This window comes from Delphinus delphis, chromosome 2, assembly GCF_949987515.2.
Source record: "Delphinus delphis chromosome 2, mDelDel1.2, whole genome shotgun sequence".
Lineage (NCBI taxonomy): Eukaryota > Metazoa > Chordata > Mammalia > Artiodactyla > Delphinidae > Delphinus > Delphinus delphis.
Genome location: NC_082684.1, coordinates 6,256,615 through 6,273,350, shown reverse-complemented (window position 1 = coordinate 6,273,350; position 16,736 = coordinate 6,256,615). Strand labels below are relative to the sequence as shown.

The 16,736-nt window shown below is 52.9% G+C and overlaps 1 protein-coding gene across 5 annotated transcripts in view; it reads right to left on the bottom strand.

Moving 5' to 3' along the window:
* The window catches only part of BCL11B (BCL11 transcription factor B), a 91,946-nt gene extending 75,865 nt beyond the window's left edge, over positions 1-16,081 (bottom strand). For 2 of the 5 annotated variants that reach the window (XM_060003948.1, XM_060003952.1), the window contains exons 1-2: positions 15,061-16,081; positions 1,294-1,662 (exon numbers count right to left, since the gene is read on the bottom strand). In XM_060003948.1, the coding sequence (XP_059859931.1) occupies positions 1,294-1,662; positions 15,061-15,118 (427 nt within the window). In that variant the 5' untranslated portion in view covers positions 15,119-16,081. The remainder of the gene's footprint in view (positions 1-1,293; positions 1,663-15,060) is intronic. The other 3 variants (XM_060003950.1, XM_060003953.1, XM_060003949.1) reach the window with 2 other exon arrangements.
* Between the last annotated feature and the right edge of the window lie 655 nt (positions 16,082-16,736).

The window sequence follows — 16,736 nt, the reverse complement described above, 5'->3', positions numbered from 1 at the left end:
CAGCCTAACTGCCTGCTGGGTGATGGGGGGTTCCTGGCCATGCCCACCCATCTCACCCGTGGGAGCAGAGTGCCCCACTTCCCTCAGGCTCACCCCACAAGGACCACCCAAAGCCTCAGTCCACCCAGTCTGCTTTGGACCGAGACACGGTGGAGATGGACACACAAACTTCCAGCCAAGCAGCTGCTTGTGCGCTGCCACACCAGAAGGGACCCCCAGGAGAAAAGTTCCACCAGCAAAGCATTTGTGGAGCTCTGCTCCTTTAACCCACACACCAGGCCTGCCGGGATCGTCCCTCCTGGTGACACGTGGAGAAACTGAGGCTCTGACCCTGAAGGTAGTCCAAAGTCTATCGGCAGGGTCTAAACCCTCACCTGCACGAACTCCGATAGCGTCTTGCTGCAGGACAGACTGCTGTTTCTAGGAAACACAGGCCAGCCAGGGCCCTGAGCTCAGAAGTATGAACCGGAAGCAAACACTCCGGGCTGCCCGGAGCACAGGCTCCCTGGAAGAGGCTCTGGTGCGCCGTGACCTTGACCCGGACGGGACTTGATGCGTAAGCCGACCTGCCCGGGGACGCAAGCCTCTACGCCTGTGCTTCAGGTGCTAAATGCCAGCTGTCCAGATGACCGGCCAAGTGGGCGTGGCAGAAGGGACGGCCAACCTCCCCCAAGGGTCACGTGCTCCAGCAAGTTCTCACAGGCCCCTCCCCAGACCTACGCCTAGGACCAGGCAACATCAGAAGGAGCCTCTTTCGACAGATGGGAAACGGAGGCCAGAGAGCAGAGGAGAAGTGAAGGCCCCACCCACACACAACATCTCATAAGCCTCACAACCACCCCGACGAGATGGGTCTCATTCGCTCCACTGCGCAGATGTGGAAACTGACTTGTCCAAGTTGTGAAGAACGAATTCCACCCAAGACTATCTGCTTCCAAAGCCAGAGACTAGGCCAAGAACGCCTGCAAAGGGAGGGCCAACTAGCCTTCCGAACGTCCATCCTGTCCTCCTGGCCGCCTACGGATCAGGCCCCACCATGGAGCCTGAGGCCAAAAGCACAGCGACCACCATCAGCCCACCGGGCCTCTGCGAGCTCCAGGCCCGTCTCCTCCTGAGGGTCACTGGACGGCAAGGGCGAGCCCACCTGTGGCCCCGTCCTGGTAGCCCCCGGGCCCTCCCAGCACCAGCACCCTCAGACAGAGGGCGAGCCCCCCCGCAGTGCGAGGGGCGAGGGCAGGCCTGGGACCCGAGAGGCGGCTTCGGCAGCGGCCAGACGAGTGCAACGTTCCATACCTGCAATGTTCTCCTGCTTGGGGCAGATGCCTTTCGTGGGTGAGAGCAGGTGGTCATCTTCGTCGGGGGTGACCTGGATCCCGATCTCCACCGGCTCGGATACTTTCCTGAGCTCAGAGCGTGAGGAGGGCGGCGGGCTGCCCTTGTCCAGGCCTTTGTCATAGCAGCCACCCAGGCTGCCGCCACACTGCTTCTTCTTGTGCTCTATAAAAACCAGGATGTCCCCCAGGGGGAAGTTCATCTGACACTGTCCACAGGTGAGCAGGTCAGGGTCGGGGCCCCCCACCATCAGCCCCAGGCTGCTGGGCTCCTCTATCTCCAGACCCTCATCTTCCTCGAGGATGGTGGCCTCCACATGCTCAGGCTCTGCTGGAGAGAGAAAGGAGAAGGGGGGGGGGGGGCAGAGAAGACAAGATGGGCTTAGGCAATCACAGGCACCCAGCGCTCATTCCAACCCTTCCCCACCAAGAGGCAGGCCCCTCCGCTGCAGGATGCTAGACGTCACCACGTCCTCCCCACAACTCCTGGAGGCAGGGGGTTCGCCATCCTGCGTGCAACAGATGGGCAAACTGAGGCTCCCGGAGCAGCGCTGCAGCTCCCAGAGGTTGTTGCTTAAGTGGTACTGATCTTACGGCTTTCTAGTTTATTTCCTGCCAATTCCGCCTCCCCTCCCCACCACCAACTCAGCATAGGGACACACACACATGACCACCCGCACATCCACACACATCTTGGTTTCACCAGAGACTGGGCCGTCTAGAGAGGTGTCTCTCAAACTCTGCAACATCTAAGAACCACCTGGGAGCTTTGAAAACCCCCGACACCCAGGCTGCACCCCAGACCAGCTACACTGAGAGCCAAACATCAATCAGTCTTTTCCTTTTTTTTTTTTGTAAGATTCCCAGGTGATTCCAATGGGCGGCCAAGGCTGAGAACCGGGAGCCAGAGCTGTCTCTCCCCGCTTAGGCTCAAGCTGCCCCCTCCCTTCCCTCCCACCTTTCATTCACGTCCTCCCCATTCATAAGAGTCCTGCTTGCATTCCTCTACCTGAGACCTGGCTGCACACCAGACAAGAAAACAGAAACCCAGACGGGCGTCCCAGGGCCAGTCCTTGCGAGAGAAAGGAACCCACGGGCTCAGAAAGCAACAAGTGAGCGTTGGTTCAAAAAGAAATATTGAAAGAAAAAAAAAGAAAAATGCAGGGAAGAGACGCTGGGAGTTGGCTGGCTGAAAGCGGGAGCCAGCTTTCCTGCCAAACACTCTGCTCCCGGTCAGCCTTCCATTGCTTTGTAGATTTCCCGACACTCACCAACTCCCCACTGTCCTTTTTTGTTTGTTGGTTTTATTGTCACTCCCAGAAAAAAGAAAAGAAAAAAAAAATAATTCTTCAGACTACAAAAGCATTTCTTGGCAGAGGACGAACCACACTTTCAACGGGCTGTACGTTTTCATATTTCTTTAGCAGCCGATATATCTCCTTTCATTCTTTTTTGTAGGGGGCACGGGACCCAACTATTGTGAAGCTAATAAATGCCTCAAAACGCAGCAACCCCCTCAGGGAAAACTGGGAGACACGGCAGCCGAAACTGTCATAAATAAGGGACGCGGACAGTGAGGTTGCATCCTTCCTCGGGGTCTGAGCAAATTCGGGGTGGAATTTTTCGAGAGCAAATGTCAGTCGTCTTGTAGATAGCACAAGCGGCAGGGTCTTCAGAGAAGCAAGAGGGCGGCCAGAGGTCTGAAACCCGAGGAGACAGGTACATTTTCTGTTGTACGGTATTTAGGAAAGGATAATGAAAACCACAGAACAGAGGGAAGAAATGGAATGGGGGAAAACACATTCCGTGGCAGTGAAGTTATTGACGGGTCAGAGCCAAAGAACAGACAATTTAAGGAAAAAATTCTGTGGCATCTTCCATCCTACATATAAATCACTGCCCTGTATTTTCTGAATACAAGCTTCTCCAGGGCCTGTGAGAGTCCCTGTGTAAGACCGGATAGACGGCACATGTAACATGTATGAACTAGGCATGCACGGGTCAGTGCACAGGTATTGCTGAGAAGGGAAGTGACAATGTGAGATCCCGCCTGTGCTTATAGAAAAGCAGACAGAACCCTCGATGAATTACACGTAGAAACGCACTGGAAATGTGACCGCACAGAAACACCCCGCAGATGAGGAAATCCGAAATCTCTCGTCTGCATACCTCTGACAAAAAGAACCTATAAGGTATGAGAAACAGTGCACAAAGGCAGCCCCAGAAACCACTAATTACACTTTAAAAAGAAATCGGGGTTTATTTTAAAAAGAGTTGGAAGACAATGCTACATGATTCATTTACCAATTTATTTTATGAAAAGACGCTTTGCTATGGTTAAAATGTAATCACAACCCTCACGCCGAACAGTGGTTCTAGGGGGGACTGGGTTCCAGGTTCCTGTGAACGGTTTGCCAGAGTGTAAAAGGTAATTATTCAGTGCCTCTTTCCCCTTTAATGATCTAACATTGAGCAATACTGTTTATATTGAAAAGCTCGCACCTTTAATTACCAATTACATATACATAATTTCAGAGCCAAAGGAGAGGGCTGTGAAAACAGTTCTTTAGAAATATAAGGATGTATTGTAGGCCATTTCTAGAAAAGGAACTCTAATAAATGGGGGGAGAATGTCAAAATATTGTTTTGTTAAAAAGAGAGAGAGAGAGAGGCACAAAGGAAATGCGCTAAAATGCAAAAGAAAAAGGACAAAATGAAATTGAGAATTCAAATGAAACAGGGGTGAGTTCTGTGGAGGTACCCGGGCCCTCCTGAGCGGGCCTGGCAGCCGGCTGCCTCCATAAGGGCATTTGATAAAAATAAACAAAGACAACAGCTCATCCATCCAAATCCCAACTTGATCATCCTTTCTGAGGATGGGGAGGTGTTTTCTGCCGTCTAATTTCATCTTTGGTTTCCTTGTTTTGGTTTTGCTTGGTTTTGCTTTTCATTAACTTTTTCAGCCAAGTCCGTCCATCCGTACTCCTGGTGGGAGTTTTGGGAAGAAGCATGAATATCTCCTCTCTGTTGGGAGGTTTTAAGCTACATAATTTCAAATTTCTTTTCTCTTTTAAAAGAAACACAGACGAATTTAAAAATGAGCAAAGGTCACCTGTTCATAAGTATCCCTCCCTCGCCCCTCCATCTTTTGCTAAGGACTCTGTACCAGTACTTTTTCCTTTTTCTCCTTTTTTTTTTGTTTTGCTGTTTTGGGTAACATCTGGTATTCTTTCCTTTATTTGGCGGCCTCTGCCTTTTCACTTTCCTCACGCAGCAAGCCCTTGTGAGCCCCAGTAATTGAGTTTGAAAATAGCCGAAGCCGTTCACTGGGCTGCAGGTCTAATTTCTCCCTCCAGCCAACCAGCCTGAGCAGCCAGGCGCTGCTGGCGTCCCATCCTGCAGACGGCTCTGAACTCGGGTCTCCAGACCCCGGGTCCAGCTCACTGCCTCCTCCAAGGGCGTGCAGGAGAAAAAGAAACACAAAAAAATCCCCTTCCCCCCCTCCCCACTTGCAGTGCTGAAAGTAAAACTCCTTAGGATGACAGGGGTTTTCACCCAACTCCAATAATGGGGTTCCCTCTGCCCAGCCCCTGGCACGGGGAGCTCTGGGCTTTGACTCTTCAGGAGGCGCTTCCCAGGAAGGCAGCGACGTCACCCCGAACCCCAAAACTGTCAAATTTCTAGGCCAGAGCAGGTGGACTGAGACAGCTTGCTGAATCTCATGTTCAAGGCCTTCGGAGACACCCCCAAAGGGCTGTGGTTTCACTTCCGCTGGCAGGCGGATACCGAGCTGGGCGTGTGGGGTGCATGTGTGTGCGTGTGTGTGTCTGTGTGTGTGTCCCTTCTTAGAACCCTGTCCCTCACAGAAGAAATAAAAGGAGAAAGAACCACTTGCCCAAGCTCAGAGGAGGGCAAAGTGAGATGGGCCTGGCCCCCACCCCAGAACCTTCCTTCCTCTGACCTGTGGGCACCTCGATGGAGCCCACACAGCCTCAGAGAACCCGGCCCCTGCTGGGACAGGCACCCAGCGATGAGAAAGCACCAGAAAAGTGAAAAGCCACATACAAACGAAACAGCCTTTCAAATTCCCAGACCCTACAAACCAGTCCCTCAGGCTGCCCTGTCCGGCAAACTTCTTCAAAAAAAGAAGGCGAAGATGAGGTCTTTCCCGCGAGAGGATTTTTGCTTTCACGCAAAGCTCCCCGAGTGTCAGGCAGCCCTGGAAAATACTGCTGCCCTCACTAGTACGAGCTGAATAAAGTAGAGGGATCGCTAAAATGTTTGACTCATTAGGAGGAAAAATGAATGAATGCAGCAGACGACCTGTTTAAACGTCAGGTATCAGATTGGGGTGGGTCCTGAAATGTGACGTCCGAAAGCACATGGACAAACGTGTATTCACACACACACACTTATACATTTGTTGTAATTTTCCTTTACAACAAAACCACATTTAATTCACAAGGCGAGGCCTCCTCCCAGCTGATAAATGCATTCAGAAGCAATGAAATCAGGGTTCGCAGATAATAATGGACGTTGTTGTTAAGTGGACGAGGAAGCACTTGGTCCTAAGACTCGCTCCCCCATGCTTGGCTGGGAAGGAATGTGGGCAGAAGACAGATGGAAAGACATCATTAACACCGGCCCAGCCAAGCAGCCCACAGGCCCCCGGCAGCTGCAAAGGCCTAGCGAGCCTTACCTGGTCAGTGACTGCCCTACACACACGCTGGGCTCCAAGGGCCCCGCCCACCCTGGGTCTCCCCTAACAACTGCCCCTGCATCTGCCCTTCGGGGAATTCCAGCCAAGGGGCGGGCCTCTGTCCCCAGAGCACAGCGTGTGTGCCCTGCTGCACACACGGCGCACAGGCCCGTGTCCCCTTACCCCTGCACTGATTCAAATCCAAATCGCTGTCCTTAATGGCTAAGCCACAGACCAGGAGACACCTACATAGAGTTATGGATTCAGTGATGGGGGCGTGGGTGGATAGGGGAAGGATGTGGGGAGGAGGGGTGCCAGGCTCTCAAAATCTTGGGCCACCAACGTCACAGCCGCCATCCTATTTGCACGAGTGTTTACAAGAAACGTTGAGCACCCATCCGCCTGCCGGAGCCCTGCCTCTGACTGGAGACGTTACACCTGCTTCCTACGAAGACGGAGCCTTTGCCAGCCGGCCCGTGCTCACCAGTAATCTGCAAAAGGATCTTTTCACTCTCCTCCCCGCGAACAGTCAGGGAGGGGCCAAGACCCCAGGCGACACCTAAACGCCACTAAAACGCGAACTCGACGGAGCACAACACTTTCTGAGCTTCCATCAATGTTTAATTTATTGGCTCCAAGAGAAAATAACAACCGTGTGTGGCGGGGGGAGGGGTGGATGGGAGAGAGAAGGAATCAATTCTTGGTGGAGAAAATAATCTATGACTAGATGACGCTTGAAGGCTCGACAAGACATTTATGAAGTTCTCTGCACAGAGGGAATCGCGCAGCGCCCGGCAGAGGAGTCGCAGATAAGCGGGGAGCCTCAGCTGAGCCAGGCAGTGTCCCGAGGACGTTCCTCGAGGGGCCAAGAAGGGTCAGGACGCAGTCGGGTCCCTGCCTCCCGTCTGCCCACCCAACTCCCGCCTCCAAGCAAGGACCCGACCCGGGGGGGTGCAGCCAGGCTGGTGAGAGACGGGTTCCGCCGAGAGATGAGCTCTCTCTTCCCGGACCACCTGCCCTCCAGGGAGAAGGGCTGAGGACTCCAGCCTGTTCCAGGTGTCACCCAGACCCCGAGCCTCCTTGAGACCCTCAAAGGCCACCTCCCCAGCGCCCTCCAATCCGCTGCAGGGACGGGCACACACCAGGGCCGGCCACCACCCCTCAAGGCCCCATCTGCTCCATGCCAGACACAGCACACGCCTCAAAATGAAATGTTCAAGATTTCTGACATCTGGGCAGAGAGAAGGATGCCAGGGCACAACCTTATCTGTAACGTGGATTTCCCTTCCCGTGAAAATGACCCAGGGTCTGGCTGACCGGGCCCATCATGGGGAAGGCTTGGCCTGCATTTCAGGAAGGCGGGGATTCCTGATCCGAGGAGAGGTTTGGGGTGCAGGAAGAACCCAGCCGGTAGACTCCAGGTGGGGAGTTCTGAGGGTGTGAGGGGCACCCCCATATACATACACATATTGTCCTCCATGCCCCCGGCCTGGTTTCAGAATACTTTAGCGTGTTAAAATCAGCTCGCTGCAACACACCCTAACTTGCTCCATGGACTCAGTCCAACCTCTCCCCCCTCCCCCACTGCATCCACCTCTCCAGATCCCGCAAAACTGAGCTCCGGAGGCCGGGTCTCACACAGTCAAAAGCAGGAAAAAGAGCCCATTAAGGAGAGCAGCATTCAGGTGTATTCACAGAGCCCGTCCACTACTAAAAGGTTACTAAGAAAGAAGTCAAGTCCATGAGACCAAAGAATGGAGTGACCTATGATTTGAGAAATAAAATAGTTCTTTAAAGAAAAGAAAAAAAAAAAGGAAAGGTACAGAAATACTTCTAAACACATTCAGAAGATTCCAGAAAATTGCAAACGCCTTAAATCTTCAGAGACACGACAGAGCTCACAACGATGCGACGTAAAAGCATTCTTCGGGGCCCAACGAAGAGATTTGTTTTATTTAACGCTGTGCTTTTTCAAAGGTGCTCAGCAGAAGAAAAGGGCCATCATACAGGACGCTGAGCTACAAGCCCTTAACTGGAGGAGAGTCTCTGAGGCCGACAGCAAACTAGCAAGAGTGGAAGCTGCTTTCAGCATCTCGTTTCCAAGGGAGAAATTTAAACGTGATCCTCCACCACTTTTTTAATTCTCAGCAGGGCATCCATTTCTGAGGTGCACGTTCATCACAGTAACATTGGCATTCAGCTTCCTTGAGTCATTTTCGTGTGTTGTTTTAGCATGAAGTTGTTAGAACGTTCTCAAGTGTATTTGCATTTCAGCAGTTCAATTGAAGGGGGTCATAAAAAAGTTGTGTGAAACAGAGGATTTTTTTTTTTTTTTTTTTTACTTTGAAGTTACCTAATTTTGTGTGGTCTGGGATTTCATTACAGTACCAGAGCTCAGTCTGTCTGATTCAACACCCAAGCAGATGATCAGCTGCCTCGGAAAAAGAAATAAAGAATGAATTTCTTGAATTTCAGCAACTACACAAAAGACTTGCATATGTCAAAATGCCGGACGAGAGTCCCCGTGAATGTGGCACCATTAATCAAAGCGCAATCTGGTGTCACTTTTGCCAGTAAAAACGATGCTGTTCCCCTCACCCCGCTCGCAGGCTCGTGCAGAAGACACACGAAGTGTGTCCCTCTGCTTTTCATGTGTCTCCAAATAGCCTGCTCTCGGCACTTTTTATACTCGCCTGGGGAAAACTACTGCTCCAGGGAGGCGGTCAACAAATGGCTTTTCTTGGGGAGGGGACGACAGCTCGGGTAGATCTCACTGAGGTTTGGCTCTCTGGGAAGGAAGGAAGATGTGTGGGATTGGGAGCAGGGGGTGGGGAAAAGGACACACAGGCCCCCAGGCCCAAGCGTGTGAGTAAATAGAGCTGGAAAGTGACGAAGCCACGCTCAGAGCAGCCGGGTGACACAGACATTCATCCCTGGTCTTCTGATGTGCCCTCTCCCCATGAAAAAAACACCCCAGCGGGCCCACAGCTAACACCACCTGCAGATGCTTGGCCGGCATCAACAACTTGACCGTGGGCATGGTCCCCAAGGAGCATTTACTGTCCCTTGTCCTCCCAGATGTGACAACAGCATTCAACTTAGTCCAAAGTCCCTGGAGAGTTTCAGCTAACGGTAAGACCTAACTGGACAGCCAGAAGGTCCTTCCTTAAGCCATAGGAGATGGAGGAGATAGTCCCCAAAGGTCAAGGACCCCATCTTTACCCTCCCCCATATAATATTTTTCTTCACACATTGTGGTATCTGTAGTCTGTGTTTAGTTACAGCTTGTGAAACTCCCCCAAGTTCCAAGGCAAAGGACTGGGGATTTCTGAAATGAATTTTTTTAACGGTTCTCTGCAGGCCAGAGGCAACTGTCCCAGCCCAAGGCTTCGAGGTGACAGTGACGCCTCGTCTCTGAGTCGTCAAATGAGCTCGCTGCCACAATATGCTTACAGCAGGCTCGATTCAGACATTAAATGAAGTCGAGAAATCATCAGATAAATTGCTGGCCCTCTGTACTGGAGAGTGAAGGCTCTTGCTCTGCCTGATGACAGCACTAGGCTTTTGTCTGACCTAATTTATTTCTCTTTCAGGTTAGAATAAAGCACTCCTTTCCTGTCGCCACGTTACCTCTTCTGCCCATATATTGAACTCAAGCAGAAGACTCTGGGTTAACTGTGCTGTCTGCAGATTTCTTTTTTTTTTTTTTTTTTTTGCGGTACGCGGGCCTCTTACTGTTGTGGCGTCTCTCCCGTTGCGGAGCACAGGCTCCGGACGCGCAGGCTCAGCGGCCATGGCTCACGGGCCCAGCCGCTCCGCGGCATGTGGGATCTTCCCGGACCGGGGCACGAACCCGTGTCCCCTGCATCGGCAGGCAGACCCTCAACCACTGCGCCACCTGGGAAGCCCTCTGCAGATTTCTTGAACTTGGAGAAGAAGACATTATAGATCCACAAATTCCGTGATCAAAAGCACACATATTCCCCAGCACGAAATTACACGGTTAGGGGAGAAATCGTGTCATTAAAAGCCATCCATTAAGGGCACCTTTTGGGGTGAAAGGTATTAGCAACGCTGGGTCTAGCAAGCACATACTCCTTCCAGACAAAGTTTTACACATTATTTGAGTTGGCATTTTATCTCTTTGGGGAATGGTGCTAGTTCACTTAGTACAGTGGGAACGTTACCTAATAAATGGAATTGAGGATCCAAGTGTTATAAAATCTGAGCTGAAAAGATTTCCACTCATCAAGCTGTTTGAGACGCATGACTCCCCAGAGCAGTGGCAGATCCCCAGGTCTGTGACATGCAACACAGGAATGGACAAAACGAGGTTCACTCTTCGCAGACCCCCTCACCCCATCAGGCATGCCTCAACGACCTAATGCAATTCAGAAAGTCAAGACCACAGACTAACCGGAGGAAACACGCCCATTCAAAGCTAACAATTGTAACTGTTTAAAAACAAAAATTAAAAAAAAGAAAATTGTCCCCATCTGCCTAGTGAGGGCTTGTAAATCAATGCCGATGGCTCGAAAATAGATTTCTCAAACTTATATTCTCATTTTGTCCTGCTCGACTCTCTGCAGGAAAATCAATATTACAACTTCACACTTAGGACATTTTGCAGCAACGTAAACTGCTTTCGCGGCTGATGGAAGCCGGGTCCCAGCCCCTCGCAGCGACGGCTCCACGCATGACACGGGCACCGAGCTCCCCCTAGCTGCCAAGAGGCGCCAGACGCTGCTGGGCGTTGCAGCCTTGCCATCAACTAAAAGCCAATTCAACTGAAAGTTTATTTTGGAAAGTATTTTATCACAACAAGCAACAGAGAATGCAAAGCGATCGGAGAAAGGAGATGAAAAGGAAAAAGAGAAGGCGGGTGCAAGCCGTGTTCTAAGCCCAAAGACAGTGCCAAGAGCTCGATTCTGATAAGGCGCTAGAAACCAGTGCCCTCTACAGCCGGAAACTGATCGATTGCTTTGCGCGCTCCCATCTCACCTGAGACAGATGCTAATTACTGTCCGGGGCACCCAAAATTGGCCTCCCCTTTGGTCAATGAGACCCATCTGGCCCCGCACAGTGGTCAGCAAAGCATCACATCCCAGCATCTGACTCAGCCTCCCTCCATGTTCCTAAGGCCGCCTTCACCAAAGCAACTGCATTCACTCCAGCACTTGAGAAATGACTCGTTTTCTGTTACGAAATATTTTGAAGGCCAGACAAAAATCGCCGAGGCCAAAGCACAGAGAGCCACCTCCCACCCTCAGAAAAAAAGGAAATATGCCCCCGTGCATAATTTTCAGGGAGGGAAAGACTACCCTCTAAAAATATTAGGGGTTGTTAAAATATGCTCATGGCTATTTTTTCTCTCAGGTGTGAATTACAAATGAATAAAGTCCGCCTGGCATGACACCTTGGATGAACACATTTCTATTCTCCCTTAGAATCAGAGCAGCTGACTTATATCACACTTCTAATGATATGGGGTTCCCTTCTGTGCAGAAGGGAGACAAACTTCACTCCCCCCACCAACTACCAAAAAAAAAGAGGGACCCAGGTCTTATGAAATTTATCAGAGGCCCAATTTTGAAAGATATGTGGACACCTGGAGATATACTCTACCCTGGGAAGTTAAGATAATTGTAAGCACAGCGGCCCTCAAAACACACAGCCACAGCAAAGCCTAATTTAAAAGGCAACCATGGAATTAACACACCCTAACTTCCGTGTCAAATCTGGGGTCTCTAGTAGTTCTGCAAAATCGTGAATTCATACGGAAAATTACTAACCTTCCAAGGAAACCTGTTGGTGGGTTGTCGAAAAAATCACCTTCGCTGGGTCTGTGTAATCTACCCTGGCCTTCTTATTTCCTTCGGGAAGCCTCAGAGCTCCTGCACGGCCTGGGGTTCATCTGCCTCCCCACTCACCCGACCTGGCACAGTGGGCTCACGGCCCTTCCCTCTGCCTGGCCAGTCACTGGTCCTCATCCTACCCTGTCCACTACTGTCACTGTGTTGTTTTGTGTTTGTTTTTCTTGAAAGCTGTGTCTGTCCTCCGGTTTTAAAAGCCATATCCATCTGGGTCAAACATTTTGAAACAAACCAGAAGCCTCAGTCTTCATCCCCAGCTGTCTCCCACTCTCTCTTTTCTACCTCACTCCTCTTCTCACTGGCCCTGTCTGTAAATTTAACTAGCTCATTATGGAGCCCTTCTCCCACTTGCCAACCCCCCTGCAAGATGATCGATGCTGTTTGTGTGCTCTTCTGTTTCTCAAACCATCAGTTATACTAAGTTGCATCATCTCTAAAGAACCTGCGGCCGGCGGGCTGCCACCCAACTGAAGATGCACCACGTTTTAGGCTGTTTCTTTCACATTTGAACTAAAATGTGGACACCGGATCGGGGCTGCGGCAGCACTCATTTTGCTGGCCAGGGCTCCAGAGCACACGAGACCCACAACTCCTGCATCGTTGTGGAAAGGCACACTTGCACAGGCCCTACAGCCGAAACTGCATCCAATTCTTGCCTTTCCCCTGCCTGCACTCCCACCTTCCGGGTGACATAGGACAGACAGAAAAGCCAGCTGCTTTTGGATAATAAATAGCCTTGTCTGAAAACTGGTTGGACCACTCTCCCTGCTTAAACCCCTGCATATGCCCTGGCCTCCGTGCACTCCAGGAAGGCAGGTGGGATATCCTTTGCCCCCTGGTCTCCTCCCCACCTCTCCTTCCCTGCCACTGCTCCAGGGTCAGCCGGCTTTCCCCAGCACTGCTCTGAGCAAGACTGAAACAGCCGTGAAACAAATGAAGGATGGAAGGATGTTGCACTAGGCACCCCTCGCCCCCCATGCCCAGCTGCCGCCAGTCCTCCTGGCCAGGGCTTGCTCCTGAGGTCCCAGGAACACCGGAGAGGAGAGAGCAAAAGCAAAGCGAACCTACCTGCTTCTTTCCCCCTTTACACACAACTGCAAACACTCCTGGCTCCTTCGCTGCTGCCAGCTTGGCAATGCACCCCAGACAACTCCCCCTTCCCGGACTCCCCCCCCCCAACTTCCCCCTCCTCAAAAACAACCCTTGCAATTATACAGAGGCTCTGTGGGGCAAATTGCCTCCTGGAGAAATTAGGCGTCTGCAAGTACAGACATTCTAACAGCCACTCCACCATCTAAACGGGGGAGGGGGGTAGAATAAGCGATTGCTAAAGGATTGGTAAAGGACGAAATGTCAACTGGCGATGAGGACCTTGATCAAACCAGGTTCAAATATGGTCGCAAAACATTTTGTTTTAAATGCAACCAGCGAGTCTCCTTTGATGTTACAATGATGAAAAATAGAAGTCCTCTTCCCTCCCTCCAGAAAGGTATCCCTCTCCCAAGGCAAGCCCACTTTAATATCTATTCCCTTCCCCCCAAAATAATAATAAATCCACAAATTCTTACTAATGTATCTGCTGTAACAAAGGAGAGATGGCAGCAGCAAATGCTCCGAGCAGATGGCGCCTATGCTGGGTTTTCAGGGGAGGGGAGAACCCCTTTATATATTTATTTATTTATTAAATTTTTTAAAATATAACATAAATATTCGGCTCTCGGCCGCCCCGCAGCCGGTCCTCGGCGGCGGCTGGGCGCGCAGCCCTTCTCCAGCTCCGCGCCGGCAGCCCGGCCCCAGCCTGACGAGGTGCTCCAAGGACTGCAGGAACACAACCTGCCCGCTGTTTCGATGGCACCCAGAGGACGTTTTATTTCTATTGCAGTTTCAAAAAAATTAAAAAAAAAAAAAAAGCAAAGGCGACCCAGGCACCGCGAGAGAAAGGACCGCGGGGAAAGGTTTGCGCGCCGCGGAGCAGCGGCCCCGCGGGCTGCGGCGGGCGAGGAGCGCTGCGAGCCGACCTTCCGGGGGTGCAAGCGTGCAGGCAGCCGGGCGAGCTCCCCTGCAAACCCCGTACCTGGCCCGCTCCCGCACGCTTCTTCCCTTTGCTAAATAAACCCGACTGGAGCGCTGGAAGCTGCTGCGTCTCTGCCCCGCTGCCTGACTTTGCCCGCCCCGCCACTTGCTTGAAATCCACAGGATTTCAGCCGGTGGATTTCCACTGCGACCTGCCTTGTTTATTTAGATAGGGGAGATGAAAGATCCGAGATAGGAAGATGGGTGAGAGATTAATAGATCTCTTTCCTTTTTTCTTTTTTTCTTCCCCCCCCCCCTCCACTATTGTACAAGCACATCCCACTCCTAGCTAACAACGCTTTTTTTCCCCCCGTGGCGGGGATTTTTCACCAGCCCCCGATGCCCCCACCTTCTTTTGGAGTGGGGGAAAGAAGACAAGATCATCCCAGGAGACAGACGGAGGTGGGGAAATGGGGGTTGGGGTGCAGGAGCCCGGCAAACAGCCACGCAGCTGGATTCTTTTGCAAATAGCAAGAGGAGGGGAGAGAAAGGCGGCTGCGGAATCCTAGGACCGGCGTGGCCGGCGCCCTGCCCGGCCGGGTGCAGCGCCTGGGGGACTCGGAGCCGGCGGCCGCCCCTCGCCCCGCATCTCCCCCAGGCCCGAGCGCACCCCGCTCTCCTCCGCCCGCGCCGTCAGCGCGGACCCACGCGCTAGCCAACTTTTCCCCACTTCCCGGCTCCCCTCCCCCTCCGCTCCCCCAGCCCCCTCCCCCTCCTCTCCAAACCCCGCCACCAGCGCCGCCGCCGCCACACACGCCGCTCGGAGGGGCGAGCGTCCAGCCGGGATCCGCGCGCACACACACACCTCCTCCAGCCCGCGCGCCCCCTCCCCGGCCCGGAGCCCGCTCCGCAGGCCCCCGAGCCCGAGGCGCGTCTGAGTGCGCAGAGCCCGGACTCTCCGGGCTGCAAAGAAACTTTCCCAAGGCCCCCCGCCCCCTACCATGCTCTGGGCCGACGCTGCTGCCTCTGCGAGCCCGCGGGCCTCCCCGGCGCCCGGCCCGGCTGCGCCTGGCTCGGTGTCCCCAGCCCCGGGCGCCCGGAGCCCCATCCTCCGGCCCCTCGCGCGCACGCCGCAGACACTTACGGGTGATGAGCTCCCTCTGGGACAAGTGCTGCGGGTTGCCCTGTTTGCGGCGGGACATTGCCCCGGCATCTATTCTGGCATCGCACGGAGAGCTGCACCGATGGGGGGAGCCGGGGGAGGGGTCCGAGCCGCCGCCGCTGCCGCCGCGCCGCGCCGCTGCCGCCGCCGCTGCCGCCGCCGCCGCCGCCGCCGCGCCTCCTCTGCCCGGGTTGGTGTTTTGGTTTTTTTTTTTTTCCTTCCCCTCTTGCCCTCTCTTCCTCCTCTTCTTCTTCTTTATTTTGCGCTTTCTTCTATGCTGTTTTTTGTTTTGTTTGCAAAAAAAAGAAAAAGAGAAGGAAAAAGGAAAACCTCTCGATCTAAAATAGGAGAAAGGCAAAAAAAAAAAAATCTGCTCTTGCTTGTCGCGGACTGGCTGGTTTCTTCAAAAATATATTCTTTTCAAGGAAAAAAAAATTGCTTACACTTCTTCAAACTGCTTGGCCTCCTGGACTTGCAAATGTCTTCTTGAACTTAAACCGGATTTTGCACCGGCTCCTGACACTTTCTTTCAGGGTCTGGTAGGTGGAAAGCGCACTTCTACCAGAAGGGGGAAAAAGGAAAAAAAAAATGCAAACAAATAAAAAATAGAAGAAAAAGAAAAGAAAAAAAAGCAAAGAAAACTTGGGGACTTGTCTCGTACCCCCTCACCCCGCCCCCTCCAGAAACCCAAAGCAATGTAAAACTGCCCCGGTTCGGTTGTTTCTGGGTTTTCTGCGGGCTGCCTGTTTTTTTCTCGGAGACTGACCCTTCCGAGGCTCTGGGGGGACTCCAGGAGCGGCTCCTTCCCAGTTCACCTGGCAGGCTGGCGCCGGCCGGAGAGGCTGCCGGGTCCCCGCGAGCGCTCCCCAGCGCTCCCCTGGCGCCGCGGGCCCGAGGGGAGCTGGGCCGAGGGGCGGCTCGCCCAGTGCGCCTGGGTCGGTGCGGGCGCGGACTGGGAGCTATAGATTGCAACGTGAAGATGGCGGAGTCCGGGTTCTCTGGGAGCTCTCGGTCTCTCTATGGCTGGGGCTGCCTCTGTACAATGGGATAAAATTCAAGTTCAAGTGCGGACGTGACGTTTAATCTGCACTAGAGACAAAAAGACCCAGAGAGTCGGAGCACTGGGGGCGACTAGCGGTGGCTTTTTAACATTGTACCCTGTAAGAGAACAAGAAAGCGCGCACACACACACACACACACTCACACACTCACACACACTCACACACATATTCGCCCGTGCGCACACCCGCAGTCCAGGCCGGCCACACGTGCAGCGTTTTAGAGCGCTCCTCTCCTCCCCTTGCACTGCCAGCGCAAAACGCCTGGGGGAGGGGGGAAGGGAGGACGCTGGGCAGGATATTTTTAAATAAAAGAAAATCCTCCATCCCTCCTCCCCTCCAGGGAGCTGGACCCCGAGAGAAGAGGGGCGGAGTGCGCTGTGCGTGGAAGTAAGTTGAATCAACGCAAGTCCCCACCCACTCATCCGAAAGCTCTTGGCGGGCGGGGGGCGTGGGGATGGCTGTGAAAGAGGGTTGGGGTCGACACGGGGACTGGAGGCAGATGGTCAATTGCTTCATGTCCCTAGAAAAGTACCTTGGTTGTTTTCACTTTTGTTTTATCGAGGGGTCGGGGTTAAACTTCCAAAAAGTGTCTCCATA